Source organism: Crocodylus porosus, unplaced genomic scaffold, assembly GCF_001723895.1.
Source record: "Crocodylus porosus isolate Cpor-Errol unplaced genomic scaffold, CroPor_comp1, whole genome shotgun sequence".
NCBI lineage: Eukaryota > Metazoa > Chordata > Crocodylia > Crocodylidae > Crocodylus > Crocodylus porosus.
This window is the reverse complement of record NW_017728897.1, coordinates 953,184-973,490: the sequence shown is the minus strand read 5'-3', so window position 1 is coordinate 973,490 and position 20,307 is coordinate 953,184. Positions and strand designations below refer to the sequence as shown.

The window sequence follows — 20,307 nt, the reverse complement described above, 5'->3', positions numbered from 1 at the left end:
GGGGGTTAGAAAAACAGAGGAGCGCATGCTCAGGCAGCTCATGCAGATGAAAAGCGGAGCCAGGCTACCCGGAGCTGTGCTGTGGCTGCTGACCAGGCCTCCGCACCATGGCTGCAGCCCTGGGAGGCTCCCAGGCCCCCAGGTAAGGCTGCTGGGGCCAGCACAGTGCTGACCCCAGCCCCTCCTACTGTCCCTGGTGTAACTTGCCATGCGCCAAAGTGGACATGGCATGGGTGTTCCCTGCGGACAGATAACAAGTGCAAGGTGTGCTGCTGCCACTTGTGCCCAGGAACCAAACGTCTGTGCTTGTCTGGATGTGCCCCAAGTGATTAGGTGTACAAGTCCTGTTGACTATCTCTTGCCTTGACTTCTTGGCATCATTCAGTGCCTCAGCTGTCTGTGGCCTGTAATTCCTACCACACCACAGTCAAGGAGACTTCAATTTCAGTGATGAAACAGTTCCTGGGTTAATGATTAAGTATTCTGGTTCAGAGAGGAGAGCTAAGCTCCTGTGTTTCTGTAATGTGAATTAGACTACTGCATTCTGCTGGATCTTTGTTTGCATTGTTAACTTTCTCAGCACATTACTAATTAAAATGGTGCTTGTTTGGGTAAACTGAGCTGTATTATTACAGTCCTGAATATAGCACGTCATTTGGAACAGCCAGTATGTCATTACAAAGGACTTCCAGTGGATATCTTTTTTTCTTCCTTTCAGAGACTCTTTTTATGACTAAAAAGCTGTACAACAGAGTGTTATGCCTTTGCATAAAAGTTGGCTACCACCATTTTTGTTCCTCTTCCCTCTAGAGAACTTGTAATTAGGGATTGGCTTGTGTTATAGCAATTGGAGCCAAAGGCAGACCCTTCCAAAATCAGGGGACAGTGCTGGGGAAGAAGAGTCTGTGCTTTTGGTTTATTGTAGATAAGTCTCTGGTTGGAGATCCAAACTTCACCTAGGATCAGAGGTGGAGTTCTCTGCGGAGATCACCTAGGAACAGGTGGTCGGAACCAGGGCTCTTGTGCTGAGGTCTTATTAAAAACCAATGTAGTGCTATTCTACATCTCTTCAATTTAAGCCAGTGGAGTTATGTGAGAGGTAAATTTAAACTCTGAGTCTGATCTGAAACCACTGACATTGAAGATGGTCTCAAGATCAGGTCCTGAATGCCTTTCTCTGAGCTTATGCACCATGTAAATACCATGTAACTCAAAGAATTAAATTGGATTTAAGTGATGCCATGCCCTTGCCCTGGTGCAGAGGTAAATTTCTCCCCTGTCTAATGAGGCAGGAAAAAAAAAATACCCCAATGAAAGCTGCTTTTCTTTTTTTTTTTCTTTTTTTTTCTTACCCTAAAATAGTAAAATAAAGCCTTGTCTTGCACTGCTTGGGTAAAGTTTGTACTTTGATGTTCATTCTGCCTGTATCCCTACCTCTGTTGTTATGCTCCTCAGAATTGCCATGGAAACATATATCAGACAGCGACAACTAATCATGTCCCCTCTAATAACTTCCCATGTGATTGGAGAGAATGAGCCTCTCACTTCAGTCTTCAATAAAGTCATTGCTGCAAAGGAAGTGAATCATAAAGGGCAAGGTATGTAAGTCATACCAGAGGTCAGTATAAAAATGTGGGGCTGGGGAGGCAACCACTTCACTGAAAAAAGAAATAAATTATGTGGCAAAGTCCAGAGATCAAGGCTGTTGGAGTATGCTAGCTCAATGAAGCCAGATCCTGATGTGCTATTCTAGTAACCACAGAGGACCTCCACAGTGCAAAAACATGAGGTGCTGCAGTTAGAGCCCTAACTCCCTTGCTGTGACTGCAGCACTTGCGTTTTGTGAGGCACAGAGGTGGTGTAACGCACATTCACCAACGTGTTAAACTTACTCTGCATTTACTCAGTGTTTACTTGGGGAGAATTTCAACAGAAGGCACTTTATTCCCGTGTTACCTTCTGACTACATTTGTTTGTGACCAGCATCATTTTTTCAAAATGTGGGTAAAGTTGTATGTATTTAAAATACTTTAAATGAATGCAATAACCCCTATAGATTACATTTTCCCTTTATCCATATCTCCTTATCCTGGTTTTTTGTAACATATCTGGTGTTTTTGAAACAGTTTGCTTTGGATTCTCCCATCCTTAGTGAATTGCTTCATTTAGTTTCATTGGGCTTGTTTGTTTGTTTGTTTGTTTGTTTGTTTGTTTGTTTCAGAATAAGATCTGATTCCCCATGGGCAAATGTTGGAATATAGGCGATGTCAGTGTGTGGTTTTTTTTTCTATGTTTGTGACATTTTAGTATTCAGATCAGACAAGAATATAGTTATTGCTTTTTTGTTTCCTTGTTGAGGCCCAGAAGTAATTATGATGCCACAGATATTGCCCATGTTCAAGTTAACAGTTGTTCCATGTTGTATTTTGTCTTAGGCCTCTGGGTTTCTTTGAAGCTGCTGCCTGGTGATTTAGCCCAGGTTCAGAAGGATTTTTCACATCTTGTTGACAGATCAACAGCAGTGGCTCGTAAAATGGGATTCCCTGAGATTATTCTGCCTGGTAAGTGCCTTAAATTTCATCAGCTTAAACTACAGTTTATCATACTACTAAAGGCTGTAGGATGACAGGGCATGGATGTATCCACAGTATATCTGCCATTAACTGCTTCAACTGAAAAATGTGTTTTAGTTTCCTCTAAACACTTTAAAAGAAAATTGAAAGATTTTAATTTTCAGTAGATTTTCTGGGGGTTTTATCAAATAAGTGAAAACTTTAAATTTTTAGTTACTTAAGAGAAACTGAAAAATGTCAGCAAGGAGCATTGTTTTGTAAGAAAACTTACATTTAGTCCAAAAAGATGGGTTTTTAAACAATTATTTAGTGTATGCAATGCATTTAATTCTCATAGAGAAGAATTCACATAGAACACAAATACAAAAAGTAGAAAGCTTGGTTGTGGCACAGTCTGTTGTGTTAATGATGATGTGCATTAAATGGAAAACATGCTCAGAAGGATTATTGATAGGCCATAACTTCATATGAAGATGAAATCAATAGTTTAATCTAAAATACTGTTGATCTGCCGGGATCAATCAGATGTAAAAGGGAGAGGAGTAACAGAATAAAATGTAATGTTAGGGTGTGAAAAGTAGCACACCCCCAACTAACTCTTTGTGGAAAATGACTCAACAAGGGGCTTTTATTGTTTCAGGAGATGTTCGAAATGATATCTATGTCACGCTGGTGCAGGGGGAGTTTGACAAAGGGAAGAAGAAGACTCCCAAGAATGTAGAGGTCACCATGTCTGTACATGATGAAGATGGCAATCTCTTAGAGGTATGAAAGATTTCTTGGATGGATCTCAGTAATGTTGCTTTGTGCATCTGATGGGCTGTTGCCAAAAGTTTTCTATCTGGGGAAACCCTCAGAGTTCTGATTTGCAAGGATTGCATGATTATTGAATCAATCATCGAGAAAATATTTTTCCCTAGCTTCAGTTGACTTTGTTCTTCTGTTCCTTGTGCCTTTTTGTCTAAAGAAAGCTATCCATCCTGGTGCTGGTTATGAAGGTATCTCTGAATACAAGTCTGTTATTTATTATCAAGTCAAGCAGCCTTGTTGGTATGAAACAGTGAAGGTAAGACTTTTTGTTGTTCCTTTCCCCTTCCCTTACCAAATGTGATTAATTGGGAAATATTGAATGAGATGGAATACTTAAATAGCCATGTGTTACACTATGGGTGTGTCCACATGTACGCTTTACTTCAGAGTTGACCAAATAGCTCTGCAGTAAAGTAGCACCATGTACATGTTGTGCCAGTATTAGGGTGCAATAAATTAACTCTTTTGTAAGAGAGCACTGTCAAGGATAGTACTATCTTATGGCGGAGTACTTGACTCTGCTGAAATGCACCTGTAGGTGGTGACTGGGGCATGAGGGTGCTAATGTGGGGGCTGCCATCCACCTAGCCTTGCACTTTAGCTCCTTTGTGCCTCAGCCAGCCCCTCCACTGTTCAGCATTGCTGTCTGAGACTGACCCCCTGGACCTTCTGCCAGCCCAGGGCTGCTCTGCCCTGGCTCAAATTGCTGTGGTCCCAGGTGTACATGTAGATGCTGTGCTCAAGAGCATTTGACTCTGGAGCGAACTGCACCAGAGTTTATCATGTCACCTTAGTGGTGTGTGTAGCTGCACCCTATATTGCTTTAGAGGGGACCGAGTTTTTTGATGTAACGATTTAATCTGTCAGGACTGAAGGGATTGCTAAAAGAGAAGTTTTTTTCTGTATTTGATGCATGGTCCTAAAAAAAAATCCATACACTTTCTGTGCATCTCTGGGACTGCTGAAGTATTAAATTAATGATCTTCCTAGGGCTCAGCTCTATGGCCTAACAAGACAACTGGCTACTTGGAATTTCAGCAAAAATCAGGAGAACAGACACTGCATGCGAGCAGAGGTTTCCCAGAAGTATATATTACAAATACGTGTACACAGAGGAGGCAGAGTACTTGCATCACACTTAGATTCATTGCGGAACATTATAAGCAAACTTCTTCAAAGACTGAGATGAGGAATGCCTGAAGGGCATATAAGAGTGAAGTGCTCAAATTCTTTTTGTTTCAGTGAATTTATGACTTGTAGTGATACTTTGAAAATCTTCGGTAGAATGGGATTAAGTTTTCAGATTTATAGCAGAAGAAAACTGCCAGGTTCTGTTTTGTCCTTGATGTAATATGTTGGGAAAGGCATTTCCTTTTTTCCTAGCCATTAGTTGCACCACTTAAATGGATATGCAGATTTTGAGGTGTGAGGTTTACTTCATTGATGTTGATCAAATATTTTGTACTTCTGTAATGAGTTGCAACAGAAGTCCTAATAATAGTAGTGTTGTTGTACCATTATTACAATGGCACCAGTATACCATTATAATAAGAATAATAATGATGATTATGATGATTATTACTGCTGTCTGACTTCTTATGTTCTAATATGCAGGTGTCCATTGCAATTGAAGAGGTCAGTCGTTGTCATTTGAGATTTACTTTCCGTCACCGATCATCACAGGAATGTAAGTATTTGAAGTCAGTACCAGGTAGGGATTTTTCCTTTGTAGATAAGACTCTGTGACCCAGCTGTGTTTCCGAGTATCCGGCAAAGATGGAGCCCCAGATTTGACTCCAGTCTTTCACCTAACTGTTTTCTGATGGAGAAGAGTTTCAGTTCTGAGTTCAGATTAGTGCTGACAAACATGGAAATGGATTCTTTTTTTTTCCTTTTTGGGATTTCTCATCATTTCCAGTTAATGGATAGAAGTGGGCAATGGAAATGACACATGCAAATAGGGAGAAATTCTGAATCTTCCAAGGCCTTAAGAAGGTTTACTGTTTGAATGGGAGAAGGCTTGTGGTGGTGTGTTGCTCTCTTGAAGCAGCATGGTGCATGCTTTGTGCTGAAGAGCCGAGCTATTTCTTGGTTTTGGCCTGTGTTGATTTTTTTTAAGTCCTCTATGATGTAGAAATGTGCCGTGACTCTTACCTTTGTGGTTTTGGTGCGGGCTTTTAGATCAAATTCACAAGAGGCTAAAAAGAGTTTTAGCAGTTAGAAGTCTCATTGGTCTGAGTTCACAGGATTTCTTAACCTGAGAGGACCAATCTGGTAAGGACCCATGTGAGAGAGAGCCATGGAGTTAAATGTGCGATTTGGAGCTGGCCTCTCAAAAGACAACAGTATGAGTTCAGAAATGAATGCATTTGCACTTGGTTTTATTGCAGGTGCATGCAGATTGTTATAACTTCCTTGGGTCACAAACTGTATCAGTTCTGTTGGTACAACACCTAGCCAGATGGGGAAACTGGCCCATAAATGGTGCTTCTTGTATCTGCTGCAATATATAATAAGTAAATATTTAAAGTCCTTATTAACTGGCAGTTAAACAGCCAAGTCGAAAATTCCAGATTAAAAAAATTCCATAGGTAGCTGTATGTGTCTATTTAGGTTCATTTTTTTTTCTATCATATACTTGCTGAAAATTCAGGTAAAATGAAGCATGAGAAAAAAACCTTTTTATCTTATTGTAAATACTGTCCGTGCTGCCTGGAGATGTATTGAAATGAAACAAGTCTTTTCAGACGGGTGATGGTTCTTGCATTGTACCAAGTGAGGCTTCATTATATTATCTGTACAGGGATGTTGGTTGTAGCTGTGTTGGTCTAAGGACATAGGCAGGCAAGGTTCTTTGGGTAGATGTGATCTCTCTTACCTGTGGGTGCATACTTCTCACAAAGCAATCACTCCCTCTCTGATCTCTCAGTTGTAATCCTTTGGGAACCTACAAAATACCTTTTGTAGATGAACCAACAGACTTCACTTCATAAATCTACTGGGTACAAAAAATCATGGACTTGATATAGGCATTGACTTTATGACACATGACAACCTGCCTGACATATGATTCACCAGGTACCTGCCTGAACTTACCACTTACGCATTTCCCCCTGCTTCCCTACCCATCCTTCTCTACCTCTTGTCTTCCTAACTTCCACCTATTTACTTGTACAGAGACCTGCCTCTTTTCTGCCTGGGAGACAGTACTGAGTTCTCCAATACTTACCTTTTTCATTCCTTCACCCATTATTTCCCCTTCCCCTCCCCACTCTACCCATTGTTTTCCAAACTTCCACCTATTTACACTTTCACTGACCTCCTGTCACTCTTTTGGCTTCTTTCCTACCTTGGAGATCTCAGAACAACAGCAGAGTCTCCCAACGCCTGAAGAAGGGTGCTTGTGCCCAAAAGGTTGCAAAGAACTCTTTTCAAACTACTCAGTTGGTCTAATAAAAGATATCACATTTACCCAAAGAGCCTTGCCTGTTTATTATCTGTTGAATTTGGCAGCAAGGGAATTGCATGCTGGTTTAGATCAGGGACGGATAAAGCTACTCCAACTGAAGTTTTCTTCTTTCTCTTTGCAGCCAGGGATAAATCGGAGAGAGCTTTTGGGATGGCCTTTGTGAAGCTGATGAATGAAAATGGAACAACACTGCAGGATGGCAGACACAATTTAGTCATTTACAAGGTAGTTTGGAAAAAGCCCTGAGGTTTTGCTACTCTGATGCTGGTTTAACCAGTAGGAACCTCTTTTCTAGCCAAATGTCTCCTGGCAACACAAGCCCTGCCTTGTTCATCAACACAAAGATCCCTATCAACCTTTTAACAGCCAGAGCCTGAGTCCGTGAAACAGGACTTTATGGTCACAATATATCGCCATTAAATTAGATTGCACTGGATAGCTGATCAGTTTGGGGCAGGTCTGATATGTGTGTCCTTGTATACACATTTTACTTCCATACTTAATGGTAACCTAATCGGAAATGGGCATAGGGTCACTCTCTCTTCCTTTATTCCCTTTATTTTCTGAAAAGGAGAGATGCAGGATTTTGGTCACTGTAGTGCATAGGGTTATTTCCCGTCTCTAATGAGCCACAGAGGTATTTGGATGATAATAGAACCTCTATAATCCAAACGCCACATAATATGCAACAAAAATAGAAGTCTCTTCCTACCCTGCAGCAAAAATTTAAGAGCAACTCGTAGAGTGAAATTACCCATTACTAGGATGTTGTTAGCTTCTTTTTTTTTTTTAATTGCCTACACTACAGCATATACATTACTGCCATGTTAACATACTCACTAATGTTGACTTAAAATTTATACAAAATATAAATTCATGCTTCAGGGCATAAACAAAGTCATATAAAATATTTATTGAGAAAAAGGTTTCCCATAAATGTGAGTTTAATTCCATTTGGGGGATCTTATGTCTTTATCTAAAATATCTGGTACTGGCCACTGATAGAAATGAGGTATTGGATTGTTCAGGGATATATATTCATAAAAATATCTAGATCTGATCTGAAATAACATAGGCTAAGAGGGAGTTTGGTCCAGTAGTTAGGGCACGAACAGGTCTTGGTAGGCTTTTGGTTTAAGTTCCTGTTCTATCGTATACCTCCTACGTAACCTTGGTCAGGCTTTAGGCCAGATTCTATGCTACCTTTTAGGCAAGCACCTAAAAGTACCACCCTGCTCCAGACCCTGAAAAACTGTTAATACAAAAGGTGGATAAGGCCTGTGAATCTGGCCCTCTGTCGGTACTTCAATTCCCTTCTGTAAAAAGGGGATAATAGCACTTTCCTACTTTGTATTCTGAGAATAAAGGTATAAAAAACTTTAGGCATTCAGGTACTATGGTAAAGGAGTCTATATGCACACTTGTGCCCAGCATGTCTGTCTAGCCAGGGGCTGGGGGTGGGGGCCCTGTGCACTTCCTGGCGGACCCAGAAGTGGACCACTTCTGGTCCACTTCTGGGTCTGCTGCAGAGTGGGCTGGGGAGCCCTTCACGTTTCTGTGGGATGCCCCAGCATCACAGCACTCGCAGCCCATTTGATACCGAGAAGTATGTAGAAAAAACACGTAAAGCTGCATCTCACCAAATCTCCCGAATCGATTTGTAGGGTTCCAGTTCGATTCAGGGAGATTAAAGGGTCCTCTGATTCAATTCAGATTTGGAGATTCAGTTACTGAATCGGGCCAAATCAAATCGGGGACCAAAGCTTCGCACAGCCTTACTAGTTTCCACCGTGTTGGAAAGTGCTTGTGCCTAGCATGCGTGCCTTCTGTGTGAACATTTGTAACAATACTTTTAAGTGACTTCTCCATCTGTGTTCAACCAACAGGGTGATAACAAGAAAATGGAAGATGCTAAATTCTACTTAACTCTTCCTGGCACAAAAGTGGAGATGGAGGAGAAGGATGGCCCCCCAGGCAAAAACCTACACCATTTAGCCAGCTTCACACCCAGTAAAGAGAGCACAAAAGACAGCTTCCAGATTGCCACCCTGATCTGCTCTACTAAACTGACCCAGAAGGGTAGGTCTGGCATTGGCAACGGGATGGAAGCTTCAGGCCGTGGTGGGAGAACTATCTGCAAGGTGTCTAGTCTTTTTCCCGTGCTAACGAAAGGAACAATGACACTGCAGTTAGGAGCTGCTGTTGCTGCAGATATAGGCATAACTGTACTAGATTTTCTAGTACTGGCTATAAACCCACCCCAAACTAGGAGAAGCCCCTAGTGCTGGGGTTTACTATTCTCAATACCTAAATTAGGTCTAGCATGGGTTTGCAGCAGGTGTTCCTTTTGGGTTCCAGTGTAGACATGCCCTTAATGGAGTACTTTCACCTATGCCTTTGTGCACATTTCTGTTAAGAATGAAGGAAATGGAGCTGCTTTGTTTGCACACGTTATGCTCCCTTTTAATTTAGTTGCAACAAGTCCAAATTCAGAAGTGGTGGGTGATCTGTGTAGGTGAGTAAATGTGTTGATAAGAGATTGTGAGAGTTGATAAAGTAAGACAACCTATATACATCTAGAAGGAGTCATAGTCAGTGGGTGGGAGAGCAAGCGTAAGTTCATTTAGCCCTGGTTTCACTTGGACTCGCCTCTGAATTTGCCATTCTTTGTCAGGATTGTTTATTATGCATGTGTTCCTCCATTCAAAGGCAGCAATCCAGTTTAGTGAGAAGTTGCCTGAGCAGTCAAGGTGATTTTTAGATCAGTCTTCCGTTAACTTGAATGGAGCATAATGGGTCTGGATCTCCTAAACTGCTTTGAATAACTTGACTGCTATTTTTTTTATTGTTTTTGGATCGTTCAAAGGCATGATAAACAGTCTACAGTTTAACTTACTGTATACAAGAGGCTTAAACTGGTAGCTTGAAGAAATATTCCCAAGAATCTGTTCTGAAGTAAACACAAGTACATTTCTCAGCAAAACCAATACAATATGATGGATTTCCCAGCTTGAGGATATCTTCTAAACAAGAGCATGCAAAGCAACCTCTTAGATGTCATAAGATATATAAAATCATACCAAAGTTTGCCTTTAATTGCAAAGCTAACTCTGGCAAAGGGGGAAAAAAAAAGCCATTAAAAGGCAATGTTCTTTACTTTGTAGTGTGATGATTATTATTATTTTACAAGATGTTTCTAAAAATAAGCACCAATACCACTTCCTCATTGCTCTGCAGCCCTTAATGTAAATCAGCTAGGTTTTTTTCTTTTCTTTGGGTAATCTGTCTTTTTTTTTTTAATTTTGTGTCCTTGATAGTTGATTTGCTGGGTTTGCTGAACTGGCGTTCTAACTCTCGGAACATAGCATGCAACCTAAAGAAGCTGATGGAGGTAGAAGGAGGAGAAATTGTAAAGGTACAGGCATCTTATCTGCAAGTTTTTGTTCATGAATAGAGACTCAGGTCCCAACCCCCACCAAACACTTACACACATGCTTAACTTTAATCTCAAATTACTGTTTGTTTGTTTTTTGCTGTGGGGCCAGAACCCCACCGTGCCAGCGGTTGTACAAGGTCATAACCAAAAAAATGCTAAAACTGATTCCCACCCCAAACTGTTTATCCCAGTGGAATACTCTCCTGGTTAAAATTAAGCCCACACAAGTGTTTGCAGGATTGGGGCTATCATGCACATATTTTACATTCTTGCAGAATATAAAATACAGGAAAATTCTTAGTAGTATTTATAGAGCATTAAGGGGGTCCCAGTTATGGTTGAGGGACTCTTGTATGCTTGGCAATGAATGCATGCATTAGGAAGAATGCCAGCTCTCCAAAATGTTTATAGCTTAAATGGCTTGAGGAATATGTCTGAAGCTGTGGAAAGCTGGAATTTCCAGGAAAATTTAAAATCTTGTATTTGGGAACTTCACTAGGTTTAGGATAATCTGCTTTTCAGATTGCTTGTATTTTGCAAACAATCCATTGCCTGGGTTGCTGAGTGACTGAAGAAAATGGTGCATGTTTGTGAAAAGCCAGTGCCAAAGGAATGTTATGCTTGACAAGCGTGGTGTTATGGGACTGATCCTTTGGTACACTGCATGAAGCTGACTTGTTCCACTGCAATCAGAGGTTGCACATAGGCAAAAATTAGGTGTGATCTCAAGCACCCAGGCATAGCCAACTACTCACATGCTTGTATGATGTGCCAAATAACAAGAGGATGTGGAATGGAAAGAAAGAAAAGGTATGTCTGAGTTGATATGGGTTCAGGTGTGGTCTTCAGATGCTGGGGTGCTTCCCCATTAGTGGGAATGCGCATTTCCCCAGGAACAAGTACCAGCAGTACACCTTGTGCCTTTGCTACTTGTCCCTCAGGAACACCCATGCCATGTACACTGTGGGTAACTTGCCACGCACCAGAGTGGGGTAGGGGAGCCTGGGGCAACTGTGCTGGCCCCAGCAGCCTTACCTGGAGTCCTGGAGGGCCTCCAGGAGCTGGAGCTGCAGCTGCAGTGCTTCTGCAGCCTAGAGCCTGGCTGGCAGCCAGAGCATGGTTTCAGCTGCCCAGGCACTGGTTTTGCATGGTGTGTACTGCCACCAAGTGTGCCCCCCCACTCTTTTTAGATATGGGTTCTTTTGACCCCAAGATCTCCTGGGGTCAGAGAAACTCCCTGCACTGCAAAGTAGCAGCATAGGGAATTCCTGCATCTGCAGTGTGGTGTGCGCCACATACTGCACATCCGTGCTTGCCTGGATGTGCCCCAGGAGTCTGTCTCCTTCTGTTTCCCTTATTGACCTTTTAAGGAAGGACTGAAACTAGGAAGGACTAGTTTGTCAGGCACTTACTGGTACACTCATCTGTGCTTTCTCCTATCCTGCTGATCCTACAATCTGTTCTTATACCTTTACACTTATGCTGAACTTGGTCAGTCCTTTCTGTTTCCATGCATTTCTGGAGGGGGAAAAAGGGATGAGAAGGGTGGATTATTGTGAGGATTTCAACAACTGTAACCTCTGCCCACCCCCTTCTCTAGTTTTTACAGGATACTCTTGATGCACTTTTCAACATAATGATGGAGATGTCAGACAATGAAACCTATGACTTCCTTGTGTTTGATGCACTGGTAAGTGGTTGTTGTTAGTATATCCCAAAGTACCTTTATTTCAGGCAGTTTTTCAGACTATTATTTTGTTTCCTGCTGTTTCCACTAGATGGGCGTTTCATTTTATGAAACGAAACATTGAACTGTCATTTTTCCTAGCAAAGATTCCTCAAATATCACTGGGAGTTAGGGATCTGAGATAACAACATAACCAATTCAGTGAATTGATGATGATAATGATTGATATTTGCATAAGATAATGGTAATGCCTTTACATTATAGTTTATATTGGTAAATCAAAAGTCATTTTACATTGGAGGGGGAAGTAGCAATGTTTTTCATCAAACTAAGACAGAAAATGAAGTGACTTTTCCAAGGTGATAGGGCAGGTCTGTGGCACAGCTGGAAATAGAATCCATGTCTCCTGAGTCCCAGTGTAATTTCTATCTCTTCTGCAATAATGCCTCTACCTTGAGCAAGCCTATCACATGCAGATCGCAGTAAGGCATGCAGAAAACTTTAAAAGAAGTCAACCTATGTAGGGAACTGTTATTTATCTTTGAAATGCACCTTCCTTTTGTGCACAGTGAAACAGGGAAGCAGCTGTTTAATGTTGCTAAGCAACAGATGTGGCAGCATAGGAAAGATGTTGAAAATCATGTAGGGAGGCAGAATACAATTATCCATGACTTAGTTTTGCTAAGGATAAGAAGCACTACAGTGGCTCTGTAATGGGTCCAGGTGATCAGAGGCTCAATTTTGAACCTTATTTGGAAATCAGTATATCCAGTGGCACCATTCTTCTCTAACTTTGTGCAGTAGCATTATCATTGTACGATGTCGTGTCAGTACCACTTAAAGAATATCAGTGCCACTTTGTCTGGCAGCTGAGTTTACCTTCATGGGTTTGTTTTTAATCAGTAGTCAATTTTTGAGAGATGAGATGATTTCATTCCAGCTAATAGCAGCAACTGCACAATACCATCTGTAATGGTAAAACTGAGAAGGTCAAGAGCAAGCAACCAGCAGAACAATTGGCATGTGGTTAACATGAGGTACAGAACGGTTAGCTCAAGGTCACACACTTCAGTACATCTGTTTCCTTTTGGCTTTTTGACAGGTATTTATTATTTCTTTGATCGGAGACATCAAGTTCCAGCATTTTAACCCTGTACTTGAAACGTATATTTACAAGCACTTCAGTGCTACCCTGGCATATGTGTAAGTATCAGTAACCACAAACCCACAGGGTAGCCTATCTCAGAGGTGTTACCTCTCACTTCTGTTAGGGTAGATGATGTAGAAATAAAAGGTAACCCAAACCACGTGAGTACATATAGCTATATGATCCCACTATGTTCACATTTATTTTCAGGGTAGAAGAAAATTGCACTTACCTACCACAGAAAGCTGATCTTATTGAAATGTTTTAATAGTAGAAACTGGTACACTGACATTTAAAGCAGCAAGTCAAGTAACTGAGACTTGTCCGACTGCAGTCCACCATCTTTAGTTTTGATGGACTTGCCAGCATGTCCTTTGTCCACATATGAGGTGAGAAGGGAAGGTAGGAAAGGGAAGCAGAAATGTGCATCTCCTCCCTGGTGGTTATAGCAGTGAAGCTGATATTTTTCATTGTTGCGGTAAAGATGCAGAAAATGGAGCGCAGCCCAGATTTGAGCAGGTTAATGAAGTTTCAGAGCAGAACAAAGTACCAAATAGGGATGTGTTGTTTAAAAATGTAACATCATTGACATTACCCGTAAATGTTTAAACATCCTGTGCAGAGTTGCAAGAACACATTTTGAATTATGGACCTGCAGATACATGGATGTGAATAGCTAAGCTCCTCCATTAGCAATTTTCGTCTGTGGATAGAAAGGCGGATCACTGTCATTATCTCTGTTTTCATATGGGAGAAGTTTTTTGTCAATTGTCACCCTAGAGGAGAGAGTTCTAGATAGGACCCCACGCTACCAGGAACTCCTAAAGCCCATTACTCTATGTAATTGTATTTTCCTTCTCTGAACTTGCTGTACAATCACTTTCAGCAGAGGGGTTGTTTTTCCCTCCCCTTAGCTTGTGGGAGATTGATCATCCTTCTTGCTCCCCACTATAATAAACCTTTTTGTGTCTGATTTATGGACATGCTCTCTCTCAGCTTTATTATTGCTTGGCCTAGCTTTCAGCTTGGCTCTGCAGTACAACATACACATAACGCTAAAGGGACTGGAGAATTACATAGTTTCCTTCCTACACCTTATATGCCAAAAGGGTTTATGAAGTAATAGCTTTCATCCTGCCAGTTCAAAGAGGAGGGGAAGAAAAATGCAGAAGCTGTTGTGCAGGCAGCGATTACTTGCAGAGTCTTGGATGGTTGGAGCTTGTTTAATGAAGAGAAGAAGGGCTTGCCTGAACATTAGTCTCACACTCTCATCACTCTTCTGCTTGGACAGGGACCAGATGGTGAATAACACTGTGCATGTGCATGTGCATTGGCTGTCCAGGGTTCTCGAAGTACTTTTCTACTGATACCCTAGGAACTCCCATATTCCAGTGAGGAAGCTGCTATCCTTCTATGTCTGCAAATAAATTCATGGCTACATGGGCAAAGGGGCTAAGTCTGAGAAGTAGTGGATTGTCGGGGTCTTAAAGGCAGTAGGAGTTGTAGGTGCTCAATGCTCTGGAAATTTTTATTTTATTTTATTTATTTTTTTTTTTAAAGGCTCAAAAGCTAGGGACTTGGCACTTGCAGATGAGGCCAGATGTTGGCAGCTTCTGGGTGCTGAGGAATTTGAAAATCAGGTTCTGTGAGACTTGCTCAAGCTCCTAAAGTAAATCTGGTCCCCAACTCTCTGCACCAGATCACACTTCCTCTGTAGGTTGGAGATGCCCAGTTCAGCTTCCCCTGTAACTACACTTGTTCTTATTATCCCCTTTTCCCTCCCACAGGAAACTCACCAAAGTACTGAACTATTATGTAGGAAATGCAGATGACGCCAGCAAGACAGAATTGCTGTTCGCTGCTTTAAAAGCTTTGAAGTACCTGTTCCGATTCATTGTCCAGTCACGTATACTCTACCTGAGGTGAGAGGCGGCAAGGATTTCCTTGGGAGATATCTTTTATTAGACCAGCTATGTAGCTGGATAGAGATAGACAAGCTTTTGAATCCAAGACAGTCTTCTTCAGGTCTGATCATGGAGCCAGGCACAGGAGACCCGTGAGACCTGTGCTGGAGATTGGTAGGTCCATCCCTAGCTAGTACAAGTGGAAGTCAGTTGAGCTGCTTCTGGTTCATACCATAAGCAAACATTCCTATCTAGATTTTTTATTCTCACTTATCAAGCCCCAGATTTTCAAGAAATGTTTATTTCTGTCTTTTATTCCTGCTTGTAAAACCATCTGTTTGGGTGGCTAGACAGTGTGATCAATACAAATGAAAACAACGTAAGCATTTAATGTGAAAATGAGATTCTGAACTGCATACGCTGATGCCGATAAGAGACCAAAAATTTCATTGTTTCTAAATGCCTGCCTTGTTTAGGCAGCTTCCTCATTTAAAGGTATTTTTGGTACTTTTTTCTAGTACATTTCTTGAAGATCAATACTAATTCTAAAGAGTCTGAAGAGGAACTCTCGGTATTTTTTGTTGGTGACAGAGAAAACTGTTTTTTACATTAATCCATTTAAAGGAAGCATTTGCTAAGTATGAAGGAGGCCTCCCATTGAGGTCTTTGCTGCAGATGTCAAAATGTAAGCTCAGCTACTGGATATAACTCTGCATTATACAGTTAACATAGAGTAGCTTACATTGCCTTGATCAGAGGTCCATCTACTCTACAGAAGTTGGAAAGTGACCATTTGGTACTGGTTTCTCTTGTTAGTCCATCATGGAATGAGATAAATACTTACCTGGCTCTAGCACCAAACAGCAACAGAATTTGTAAACTATACAGAAGCCTCATTATTTGTGATTTATTGTAGATAGACAGGATATTACTTGAATGGTAGATTCCAGGCTGAGTCTGAAACACTGTCAGTTTAGAAAAACACATCTTTTCAAATCTGTTACTCCTACCAGTAAACTGCAGGTTGTTGATGCCATAGCACCAGAACTTCACAATGCCATTTCAACAGTCACTTTTCATAGTAAAAGAGCACTTTAAGAAGTTATTAAAAAGATAATATGTACATAAACTACTTTGACACTGTTTTATTTCTTGTCCTGAGTCTGCGCATATGAACAATGCAGTGTTGCTGCTTTTTTAGATTTTATGGGAAAAGTGAAGATGGGGATGAGTTTAATGATGCCATCCGCAAGCTGTTCCTCTCCTTCAATATCCTCATGGATCAGCCGCTAGAGGAGGCTGTCAAAATTAAGGTTGGTGCAGAGTCTGTTCTGAAAACTAGTGCATGTCTATGCTGATGAGCAGAGGGCGTTGAGCGGCCAACACTCAAGTTTCCCCAAAACTCCTCTGGTAGTAATGTGAGTGAAGTAAACTTTGCAAAATTGGCAACCTTTGCTAAAAGCCTGCCACTAAACTGCAGCTGCTTTTTGTGGAGGAAGCTAGCAAACAGCCAGGATAACAGAACACATGGAGAAGGATAGTTTGGCTGATGATACTCGAGCTTGTGAATGATAGGGAGAACAAGCTGATGCCAGTCCACTGTGGAAATATCTGTCATAGAAAAAGAAAATGAGAAGCTTTACTGTGTGTGTTTTATTTGTTTTTTCTGTGTAAACTTTAATGAGAGCCTTCTGGTTGGGTGGGGGCAGTGTAGCAGAAGTCTTGGCTTTTCTCCTGTTTACAGTAGCAAAATGCTTTCCACTGTTTGTGGGAAAGATTGACTTTAAAGCTCTTTCAATTTAGCATTTGGGGATGCTGTAGATGTTAATATCCAAACGTTAATGCCTATGCAGTGATGCCCCATTCCTACTGCAGCACAGAGCAAGAAAGCAAATGGGGAGAGAGCTTCCCTGCAGGAAAGCCTAAGAAAATCTTTACTAGTATTGCTGAGAGACATTTAGGTGTAACATTGATGAGGACCCAAGATAGTGTCACTTGCATAGGACACTAAAACAAATTACATTAATTGACATTTTCCTTGTTAGGCTTCAGGAGGCCTAGTTTCTAATACAGCAGTATGTTCGTAGCCAGAAAGAAAAAATAAAGTTCTTGACTAAAGTGCCTTTACTTGCCACTTTTATCAGCTTTTCCCTACAGATATGTGGTGGCTGAGTCCCTTTGAATGCATAGACATAGCAAGCCAACATACTGCAGGTGCTCTCGGTAAAACCAGATCTGCCACTGCTGCTGTGAGCCCTGTACAGCGACTTTGCACTCTTTTAGAAAGAATGGATGAATCGAATTTGCCTCCTTTTGTGTGTGTACATGTATATTGTTTGTTTTTCCCCCTCTTACAGGGTGCAGCTCTGAAGTACTTACCAAGCATTATAAATGATGTCAAGCTGGTGTTTGACCCAGTTGAGCTCAGGTGACTGTTAAGCATTATCTAAACCTATGAAAAACAGTGAAACTTGCGGGGAATTTTAGACACTCTCATTAAATAAACGACTCTGGTAATTACAAGATGAGTACCAACTCCACGAATTTGGGATACTTCTTAGAAGGGTGTAAAGGAAGACACAGAACAGTCGTCTCCTGGTAGCCCAAAGGAATTAGGATGGACCCACCTGAGCTTACCTGTGAGTTCTGAGGCTTTGTCCAAACCTAAAATTCAAGGGATGCCGAGTCACGTGGACAAAATCCAATCTGTAAATTTCCACAAACTTTTCTCACCATTATTTCTGAGGTTCCCAGATACCATGCCATGAATACACGGCAGTGAGAGATACAAAAAATGTATTTGTTCAAGAACTGTGTAGTGCTGTAGATTTCCTTTCTTCAGTATAAAGTGTGTTCCTTGTACCGTCAGTTCCACGTGCCTGATTTTTGATGCAAATAATCTTCAAATACAAGTGAGAGGATTTCAGATGTACAGTGTATACACTAGGTAGGATTTAAGAGTCATCTCTTTTTAACTAGAGGATATTAGGAAGGTCATGCCTCTTGCAATCTAAATGGCTGTTTCATGTTACAACAGCCTTATGGAGTAGCTTTGCAAAATTCAACTTGCTTAGAGTTTTTTTTAAGGAGGGGAGTGGAGGCGGGAATTTAAAATACAGTATGCAAACATGGGAGCACAAAGATTCTGTGCCCTGACTGGCAAGATTTTGTGACAAGCTTGTGTATCTCATATTGGAACACAAGGTAAATCGCCTGGGGCTGTGTTCAGTTTATTGAACTTTCTTTTATAAGTTGTGTGAAACCACATAACCTGAGAGTCAGTATCAGTTTACCTTAAGACCATTTTCACAGGTGTGATCACAGGTGTCAACACAGTGGCATGACTGCCTCAGTAAAAACCAGGTGCAGGGCAGTGTTAACAGTAAGTGGAACAATGTCAGAGGCATCAGATAGTGACCATCTGTCTACTTTGTGGTTTTGGTTCTAGCATTCTCTTCAGCAAGTTTATCCAAAGCGTCCCTGAGAACCAGCTGGTTCGTCAAAAACTCAACTGCATGACCAAGGTAGTGGAGAGTGATCTGTTTAAGCAGTCGGGTGAGTAGCCTGTCAAAATCTTCAGGTACTGCAAAGAATGCATCTTCCCAGATGAACAACTGTCAGTCAAGCCTGTCTCGGCTGTGTAATCAGTGATACCGTCTCTTTTGCATACCTACTTAAAAGGTTCCATTACCATTAAACCTGCAAGGATAAAAGAAAACTTTGACAACAGCTGGGCAGTTGACTAATTTTGTCTCATTGTTTCCTTCTTTGTCTTTGTCTGTATTCACCAATTGTCTCTTCTCTTAGGGCCTTGTTACACGTTACACTGTGAGCTGCACAAATGTTGATTGGCTTAGTGCTAGCTTGCAGTTGCTCCTTCCACTTGTGTGGCACGTCTGTGGGAGTATCCACACCTTAATGGAGCAAGAGCTGAATTATGCAGTTCAACCCTGGAGTGGCGTAACTTTGAGCTGCATGATGAGTGCTTTAAACCATGTAAAGGTGTTAACGTGCAGACAGTCCAGGGATTAAGACATGGATGGGCAATTATTTAGGCCCATGGGCCACATAGGGGGTTTCAGGGAGCTGTCGCAGGCCAGGTCTGCACCCTCCCTCGTCTGTGCAACAGCTCACCAAACCTCCTTATGTGAGGTAGGGCCATGTGGGTGGGGAGCTGGCATGGGCCTGTGACAGCTTCAGAAGGGGCAGATCAGCCTGAGGAGGGGCTGGAGTTTCTGTCTGGCTTCAGCGTTGGTGACTCAGGTGCACAGGTAGCATGGTGGCAGGGCAGAAGCTGCTGCTGGACACAGGGAAAAAGTGGGACCTGGCATCAGATGTGGCTGCCTCCCCCTTTGCCTCTGCCAGGGTCCTTCTTGCTGTGGCCATCTGGAGCCTGTGCAGGGATGTCCTGTGGTTCCTCCTCACAGCTGCTGCCATCACCAGCATTGCCTCTGGGCCAGTTCGGGCCCCCTGTAGGCAGTCACAGTAAGAAGGGCCCAGCAGTAGTGAGGGGGAGGCAGCTGTGCCTGCTGCCAGGTCCTTTTTCCCCTGTGCTCAGCAGCAACTGCTGCCCAGCTGCCAGCACTCTATTGTGGCCGGGGCTGGCAGGTCCGAAGCAGGCGCTGCAGGGATCCTGACCACTCCCCCCTCCCCACCCCTTGCATAGGTCAGGGCCAGGGCTGTGTGCTCAGGCCCTGCCCACATGGGTCCCGACTGGTCTCCTTGGGGAGTAGTGGTGGCAGCTGGAAGGACCTGCCACTGCCAGGAAATGGAGTCTGGCCACAGAGTTGCCCTAGCCCCGCTGCATGCCTAGGGTGGTGGGACATGCCATAGGTTGGATGGTACCAGAGTCAGGTGTGAGCACGGGGACCTGCTGTGGGCCAGACAAAGTCCCTCCCTGGACTGATCCAGCATATGGGCTGTATTTTGCCCACCATTTGGTTGTGAGTTCCAAGAGCTGCCCAAAATTAATATATAACAGGGCCCTTACACTTGGATTGCAAGCTCTTTGGGGCAAGGATTTTTTTTATTTTGTATCCGTGTAGCACCATAGGGTCCCAAATTGTAAATGGAAAAAAGCCATATCTTCTTACTGTATATGTTGAAAGAGAAGGATCTTTTGCAATGTATTTAACTGGAAGTGATGCAACTTGAGCTGTAATATGCCTGTTCATATTCAGTTGTTTTATCAGTTGCATGATTTTAATATTAGTAAATGAGTGAAGAGCAGAAAGTTACCTTGTTGTGGTGGCTAATACTTCTAGTGTTCAAGAACTGTCTA

At 42.1% G+C, this 20,307-nt stretch overlaps 1 protein-coding gene across 1 annotated transcript in view; it reads left to right on the top strand.

Annotated features, from left to right (window-relative positions):
• DOCK5 (dedicator of cytokinesis 5) overlaps positions 1–20,307 on the top strand; it is a 127,812-nt gene that overhangs the window by 68,775 nt on the left and 38,730 nt on the right. Inside the window, exons 12-25 of the mRNA XM_019556563.1 lie at positions 1,456–1,598; positions 2,436–2,561; positions 3,214–3,338; positions 3,541–3,639; positions 4,998–5,070; positions 6,974–7,077; positions 8,739–8,931; positions 10,170–10,267; positions 11,889–11,978; positions 13,078–13,178; positions 14,910–15,044; positions 16,228–16,339; positions 17,384–17,454; positions 18,475–18,581. Of these exons, the coding sequence (XP_019412108.1) occupies positions 1,456–1,598; positions 2,436–2,561; positions 3,214–3,338; positions 3,541–3,639; positions 4,998–5,070; positions 6,974–7,077; positions 8,739–8,931; positions 10,170–10,267; positions 11,889–11,978; positions 13,078–13,178; positions 14,910–15,044; positions 16,228–16,339; positions 17,384–17,454; positions 18,475–18,581 (1,577 nt within the window). The remainder of the gene's footprint in view (positions 1–1,455; positions 1,599–2,435; positions 2,562–3,213; positions 3,339–3,540; positions 3,640–4,997; positions 5,071–6,973; positions 7,078–8,738; positions 8,932–10,169; positions 10,268–11,888; positions 11,979–13,077; positions 13,179–14,909; positions 15,045–16,227; positions 16,340–17,383; positions 17,455–18,474; positions 18,582–20,307) is intronic.